Genomic DNA, 8439 nt, shown 5'->3' with positions numbered 1-8439 from the left:
TGAGACAGACTTGATGGCTAAGTCAACTTGGGCAAGTTACTTCACCTCTCGGAGCCTCTATTTTCTCATCTGTTAGAGGTTCCAGCTCTGGATTAATGAATTAGAAAAAATAAGTGGGGTGTACCTTCTGATCAGAACAGATCCTCGTGAACTGGACTTGGAAACCAGAAGCTCTTTCTCCAACCAGTGCAGCCTCACGGAGCTCAAGGGTCGGCTCTCAGTGCATGGGCTGGCTGGATTTAAGTTCCCACTCACCACCGTGTCTGGTGACTTCATGCAGTGCAAACCACCCCATAATACCTGATGGCTTTGCCCACCCTCGCCAGACAAGACGAGAGGTCTCCCACAGGGCTCTGTGGAACTGTGAGGGCCCCCTCCCTCACCACAGGGCAGCTCCATTTCTTCACTTCAGGCCTGGCAGGATCTATTGATTGTACACATTTAGGTAAACTCCTTCCTTCTAAACGCGTCCTCCAACGTTATATAAAATTCTCACAATTACATTGCCAAAAGTCAAATCTTTGAATTGCTAGGGATTTGGGAATCAAAAGAGTAGCTTCTCATTTTTTAAACATTTTTGCCAAGTTTTATGGAAGTCTATTGAGACTGTTGGATTTGGGAGACAGAGAATCAACAGGCATTACGAAGTGTGCAGTCTGGGTCTAGGAGAAGTGTGAATAGACTTGGATGTTTTATGAATCTGTAATCCACAAGATGATCCTCCTAGAATCAGTCATTTAATTCATATTTGCCCTTGTTTCTATGCCTGGCACAAAGAGGAGCCGTTTATACAAGACTCTGTAGCAAAACAAACTTGGCCCCCACACCTATCTCCAAACAGTTTCATCTTCCGAACATGAGCAAAGGTCGCCAAGTGAAGAACATTCCGCACCCCATCTCTCCACTCTTGACTCTGTGGAAGATATAAACAATGCTACTTTCCAATAGCAATAGCATCAGGACGATACGACCCACAACCACAGAGAGAGAGCCTAGCGATATTTCAAATGTATATGGCCATATCTCAAAAAAATCACACAAAGGAACAGGCAAGACTTGGCAATGCTGACGAAGGACCACACTGATCATCTGAACTTGGCAATGCTGACGAAGGACCAGAGCGATCATTCTCCTTTGCATTCTAGTGGTTACACCGCTCACACTCACCTCCATCCCCATGTCCCCTCTTCCCCCAGGAAATACATTTTCATAAATGGATTATGGTTTCCCCCTTCAAGTTCCTCCACATCCCATGAACACACTTCCTTGAATTCAACAGTGGACATGAGCAGAGATCAAGTTTCTGAGATTCTAATGGGCAGAGACTGGAATTGGTTTTTGTCTGCTTACCTACTTCTGTGGCATGACTGGGAATCGTACACACACGTGGTCTTTGTGATGATGATAATGGTAGGGAGGAGTTGGGCTTTCTTAGGATACTAAATAATCCACAGAGAGCATGGACCACCTGCAACTGACTTAGAGAAGGGCTAATCTTTGAGGAGCTGGAAGCAGCGTTTCACTCCGTCCCGAAGGGCCTCTTTGACTTTGTCGTTGCGGAGGGTGAAGATGAAAGGGTTCAGGAAAGGCGTCACCACGGAAACCAGCAGTGATGCTACCCTGTTGTACTCGGCCGCCTGCGTTTGCTTGGGTTTCACGTAGAGGAACAGGCAGCTGCCGTAGCCAATCACAACGAAAGTGAAGTGGGAGGCACAGGTGGAGAAGGCTTTCCTCTGGCCAGAGGCCGAGGGGATCTTGAGGATGGTGGAGATGATGTAGGTGTAGGAGACAATCGTAGGGACCATAGAACCAATGATAATGAAAACAGCCATCAAGAAAAGAATAAGCTCCATGAAAAGAGTATCATCACAGGATAGTTTGAGCAACTGTCCTCGGTCACAGTAGAAATGGTCTAGCAGATTTGATTTGCAGAAGGTAACCTGAAATGTGGCATAAACTGGCCAGATTTCAGAAAGGAACCCAAACACCCACGACACAATGACCACAGAGTTGCAGGTGCGGCTGCTCATGATGATGTTGTACCTCAAAGGGTTACACACGGCCACGTAACGGTCCACAGCCATGGCTCCAAGCAGAGCAAACTCCGTGGTCCCCACTGCAAGGTACAGGAAGAGCTGGACAACACAGCCCGTCAGAGATATTGTCTGCATCCCAGGGAGCAGCAGTCCCCAAAGCATCACAGGTACGATTATGGTTGTGATCAGAATCTCCAGGACAGAGAGGTGGACGAGGAAGAAGTACATGGGGGACTGGAGACGTCTGTCCACACAGACAATCATGATGATGACCATGTTTCCCATTAGCGTCACGGAATAGAAGAAAAAGAATAGAGCAAAAAGAAAGCTGTGTAGTTCTTGGGACCCGGGAAAGCCTAGAAGGCAGAATTCAGTGGCACTGGAGTGATTGTCCATCGCTGGGTTCTCGCTTCTGCTTCTTGAGAAACCTGGATAGCAAAAAGAGAGAGCATTGCTCCACGCGGCCTGCTCTGGGAGAGAAGGAAGGAAGCCGGGATGAGCAACCATTTCCAGCCTGAGGTTCAGGCAACGCAGCCAGGGCCCACTGTTGTCACCTCAGGTCTCCCGCTCCCTGGAATGGTGGAGATGCCTATCCAGGTGAAGAAAACCTCCCTTAGCCTTTCCCCCAGTGCAGATGCCTTCTCTTGGGGTGAAAGAGCCAAAGACCTTTTAAATAGCCACTGTGTTTTTAGTTTTTTATGTTTTATTCTTTATTTTAGTACGTTAAACATAATAGTGGGACTCAGTCTAACATATTCATAAATACATATAACATAATTGGCTGCATTTCAATCCCCAGAACTTCCTCATCCCTCCCTTCTGTCCCCACTCCCTTTCTCTAATCTATTGGTCTTCCTTTTACTTATGTTTTTTAATAGGTGCATTATAGTTCTATTACATAGCCCAGTTTGGAAGCTGCATTAATCAGGCCTCTCTGGTCCTGGAATTGTTCCACTCCCTCCCAGTTAACGGCCCCGGAGGACACGGAGAGAGGCACTCCAGATGATGTCCCAGGAGCAACACTCTGAACCCTAGCCCTCCACAGTAATGGTCACCTGGAGACCCACTGCGGGCAACAAGGACAGCTCCTTACTGTTGCCAGACTTCAAAACCTCCTCATGCCACAGGGCCAAGATCTCCACGAGACCCCGGGGCGGGGGTAATTTCCGAGAGCAGACCAGCTTCTCTAGCTGTTTTCCCTCAGAAGCCCTGGGAGGGAGAGCAGCTGGCACAGAAAGGAACAGGTCCGGCCGGCAGATGCTGGCTGTCTGACTGCCTGCCTCTCCTTTGCTATCCGGGTAGCACGTGTCACCTCTTCAAGGGCTGTTCCAGTTGCCCTACGCAAAACAGAAAAGCATGCTCACTATTTTTGGACTTCACTTTTTTTTATGGCCATTGCTACTGCCTGACTTTATCTAATTGTTGATTTCATTCTTCATTTAACTTTGAACAAATGCAGTCATGAAGAGAACAAAAGAAAATCCCTGCACTGTGGAATTCATTACATTCAAGGAAGACATGAGGGCTGAATCTCATACGCAAAGCAAAGCAACACATGATTCACTATTATGTTAATCAAGCCATAAAGAAAAAATAGAGCAAGGAAGAGGGATAGGAAATTTTATTTTATTTATTTTTCATCTATGATGTTTGAATATAAATTCTGTGAGGATAAGGACACCTTCAAACCAGTATTCCAACACTGACACATAAAATTCATAGATCTATTTATATATGTACATATATATATAAACTGGGCATGGTGCTACATGCCTATAATCCCAGTGGCTCAGGAGGCTGAGGCAGGAGGATCACAGGTTCAAAGCCAGCCTCAATAACAGTGAGCTTGTAAACAATCTAGTGAGAAGCTGTCTCAAAATAAAAGTAAGAAAAGGGCCAGGAATTTGCTCAATGGTTAGGCACCACTGGGTTCAATTCCTGGTACAAAAAAAAATAAATGCATAAATAAACATGCATTCGTGTGTATTTGTGTGTGTGTATATATAAAGTTCTAGAGTCAAATAAGTAATGCTGAAAATATTTCCTAGATGTAGATGTAGGATTTATGGTTTAAACAATGCTGGTTCTACCCAGGATGCTCACTAATGTCAGGAAGTGGTGCTGTGTCCAGTCCGGGCCAGTGCAGTGCTAAAGGTGCTCTCTGCTGTGCAGGAGGGACTTGGGACCGAGCCTGTCCACTCTGCTGCTCCCCTAGCCCACTCTTCAGGCTCCAGTTGTCCTGGTTCTCAAAGGCAGCCAGGTCCAAAACTGCCCACCGGATCCCAGATCCCCCTGCATCTCCTTCACAGAGGGAACCCCCAAGAAGTCACTCGCCACTGTGGAGAGACTTCTGGCACTCCCTACCTGAGTCTTGTGAGCTGCTGCTGTCTCCGTTCACCGTCAGGAAGGAAGCTGTCCTCAGGCAGGGGCTCAAGAAGTCCAGTAATAAGAGTGCTACACAGAGTTGAGGGTCTCCCCTCTCCTTCCTCCCTCCCTCCTTCCCAGGAGGACTTAGTCACTGAGGTGCCTCCTCTTAATTAGCCCAGGTTCAGGGACTCCCTAAGCAATCAGCCTGGAAGAGCAGAAAAAAACTTTTAGTTATTTCTAACTTTGACCAATTAAATTTCAGAACTTTTAAAGTTTTTGTTTAGTGGAAAAACCTGAAATCTTAACCACCAGGGACTTCTTTTTTCAATTTTTATTATTTTTTTGATTCATTGTACATGAATGGGATACAACTTTCATTTCTCTGACTATACACAAAGTAGAGTCGCACGGTGTGTGTAATCATACATTTACATAAGGTAGTGATGTTCGTCTCATTACACTATCTTTCTTACCCCCTACCCCCTTCCTACCCCTCATTTCCCTCTACACAATTCATTCTTCATTCATTCTTCCCTTACTCCCTCTGCCCCCTCTCCCCGCCCATGTTATGTATCATCATCCACTTATCAGAGAAAACATTCGGCCTTTGGTTTTTTGGGATTGACTTATTTCACTTAGCATATTTTCCAACTCCATCCATTAACCTACAAATGCCATGATTTTATTCCTCTTTATGGCTGAATAATACTCCATTGTGTATATAAACCACAGTTTCTTTATCCATTCATCTATTGAAGGGCATCTAGGTTGATTCCACAATCTAGCTATTGTGAATTGAAATGCTATAAACATTGATGTGGCTAAGTTACTGTAGTTTGCTGATTTTAAGTCCTTTGGGTATAAACCAAGGAGTGGGATAGCTGGGTCAAACGGTGGTTCCTTTCCAAGTTTTCTAAGAAATCTCCACACTGCTTTCCAGAGCGGCTGCACCAAATTGCAAACCCACCAGCGATGCATGAGTGCACCTTTTCCCCCACATCCTGCTTGTATTCTTGATAACAGGGACTTCTTAATGCAGGTCACCTCCCCAGAGCCCTCAAGTCTAGGTTTCTGAAAGATACCTGCTTTTCATCCCAGGACCTCCCAGGATTCTCTTAGCACTTCAAAACCCAAATCAGCTCCTTCCTCCAGTAGGAGAACCAACAACTGGCCGGTAAACCATGCACCAACTTCTCTGCACATTGGTCATGGTCACAGCCTTAACCGCACCAAAATTCCCCGACAAAGCCATGTGTGTCTTACAGGCTGCCGCTCCTGGTACCGTGGACTCTACAGAACACGCCGTGACAGGCTCTGCCCAAGTCAAGCTCCACTCCGAAGGTCCGAGGTTCGGTCGCTGGGGCATGGCGGAGCTGTGTGCATGCACCCAGGGTTCTCGGGGCGCTGTTTTCCCGGGGCGCTGTTTTCCTGGGGCAGTTTCTCATTACCAGCTGGGACTCTTCGAAGTGGGGAGAGCGGACGGGAGCCTCTGCAGGCGGCTGCATTCACAACCTGGAGAATCAACAGAATGTAAACGGGAAACCTGCTTGGTGCTGGAGAAGATGGAAAAGGCGAGGCTGAGAAAACACTCATCTGGGTTTTGATTTCCATGGTAAGTACCCTTGTTACATCTGAGAATGTCCTTGGTGCTTTAGGGTTAGAAGGTGAATAATCTTCCTTCCCAGTTCTTTAAACTGCCAAAATGAAACCGGTGTGCTGCATGATCTTAGAGAAATTTCCTAACTTAGATCTCCTTTGTCTGTTTTTTTTTTTTTAATTTGTCTTTTAGTTTTTTACAGACAGCATTTTGATTCATTGTACACAAATGAGGTACATCATTTTATTTCCATGGTTGTGCATGGTGCAGATTCATACCATTCGTGTACTCATACATGTACATAGAGGGGTGATGATGTCTGTCTCATTCACCATTTTTTATATCCCCTCCCTCTCCATCTCCTTCTCCATAAAGTTCCCCCATTCTTCTCTCCCTTGCCACTCCCCACCCCCATTATATATCATTCTCCACTTATCAGGGAAAACATTCGCCCTTCGGTTTTTTTGGGATTGGCTTATTTCACTTAGCATGATATTCTCCAACTCCATCCATTTATTTGCAAATGCCATGATATTATATACCTCAACATTGTAAAGGCTAGCTATGCTAAGCCAATGGTCAACATCATTCTTAATGGAGAAAAACCCAAAGCATTCCCTCTAAAAACTGGAACAAGACAGGGATGCCCTCTTTCACCACTTCTATTCAAAATCATCCTTGAAACACTTGCCAGAGCAATTAGACAGACCAAAGAAAGTAAAGGAATACAAATAGGAAAAGAAGAACTAAAGCTGTCACTATTTGCTGATGACAAGATCCTATATTTAGAAGATCCAAAAAACTCTGCTAGAAAACTTCTAGAACTAATAAATGAATTCAGCAAAGTAGAAGGATATAAAATCAATGCACATAAATCTAATGCATTTCTATTCATAAGTGATGAATCCTCTGAAAGAGAAATTAGGAAAACCACTCCATTCACAGTAGCCTCAAAAAAATAAAATAAAATACTTGGGAATTAATCTAACAAAATATGTGAAAGACTTCTACAGTGAAAACTACAGAACACTAAAGAAAGAAATTGAAGAAAACCTTTGAAGATGGAAAGATCTCCCATGTTCTTGGATAGGCAGAATTAACATTGTCAAAATGGCCATTCTACCAAAGGTGCTATACAGATTCAATGCAATTCCAATTAAAATCCCTATGACATTCCTCATAGAAATAGAGAAAACAATCATGAACTTCATCTGGAAGAATAAGAGATCTTGAATAGCCAAAACAATCTTGAGTAGAAAAAGTGAAACAGGAGGTATCACAATACCAGACATTAAACTATATTACAGAGCTATAGAAACAAAAACTGCATGGTATTGGCACCAAAATAGACAGGCAGACCAAAGGTACAGAATAGAAGACACAGAGACAAAACCACATAAATACAGTCGCCTCATACCAGACAAAGGATCCGAAAACATACAACAGAGAAAAGATAACCTGTTCAACAAATGGTGCTGGCAAAACTGGAAATCCATATGCAGTAAAATGAAATTAAACTTCTATCTCTCACTCTGTACAAAACTCAACTCAAAATGGATTAAGAACTTAGGAATTAGACCAGAGGTCCTTTGTCTTTTTAAAAGAATACTGTGCAAATGTGTTTTGTGACCTTTTCTTTCTCATGTCCTAACACATAAAGATCCCTTTCCACGTGAACATGCATTGCCTCACCTCTTTTTTCATATAATATTCCTTTATGTGGATGCCTTATTCTTTCCTAGCTAGCCCTCTGTGGTCAATTTTTGTCATTTCCAATTTTATTATAAAATATGATATTATAAATATTTCTTAGACATTAATAAATATGTAAACAATTGTTTACAGTTGGAATCTCTAAGTCAAGATGTAGATGCATACAACCACAGAAATGAAAAGTTGGACACCATTGTGTACAATGATCAAAATGCAGCCTGTAAAAATAAAAAATATATAAAAAAATAAAATTTTTAAAAAGATGTAGATGTGCATTGCCTTTTCATGGTACCAAATTATGGTCCAAAGATTTTGAATTAATTCACACAATTACCAAGACTGTTTTAGAGAACTTTCATTTTCCTGATCTGCTATGAACCAGAAGTATAATTAAATTTTACTTTTGATTTTAAATTGAATAGAACAAAATAAGATACCTCAAAAACCAATTGACAAGCCTGATAAAACGAAAAATCTTTTGAAAGATAAAAGTTGCCTGAATCAACTCAAGAATAAGTAGAAAGACTGTATATGACTACATATATCAAGCAAATTGAATTCATGGTTAACGAACCTTCCTCCAAAGAAAACTCCAGATCCAAATCCAGATGTCTTTACTGGTGTATTCTATCAAATATTTAAGGAAGGAATAATACCAATCCTACAAAAAATTCTCTAGAAAATTGAGAAGGGAATACTTCCCAATTCATTTTTTAAGGCAAGGAT

At 42.8% G+C, this 8439-nt stretch overlaps 1 protein-coding gene across 1 annotated transcript; it reads right to left on the bottom strand.

The window, feature by feature from the left end:
• Positions 1 to 1490: 1490 nt before the first annotated feature.
• LOC124991965 (olfactory receptor 9A4) lies at positions 1491 to 2432 on the bottom strand. The gene has a single exon (XM_047562932.1). The coding sequence runs from the start codon at positions 2430 to 2432 to the stop codon at positions 1491 to 1493; it is 942 nt and encodes a 313-aa protein (XP_047418888.1).
• Between the last annotated feature and the right edge of the window lie 6007 nt (positions 2433 to 8439).

The sequence above is a fragment of the Sciurus carolinensis genome, chromosome 8, assembly GCF_902686445.1.
Source record: "Sciurus carolinensis chromosome 8, mSciCar1.2, whole genome shotgun sequence".
NCBI classification, from domain to species: Eukaryota; Metazoa; Chordata; class Mammalia; order Rodentia; family Sciuridae; genus Sciurus; species Sciurus carolinensis.
This window is presented reverse-complemented; position numbering and strand designations above follow the sequence as displayed.

Coding starts and splice junctions, on each gene's coding strand:
- LOC124991965 (XM_047562932.1), bottom strand. CDS start 2,432: ATGGACAATCACTCCAGTGCCACTGAATTCTGCCTTCTAGGCTTTCCC.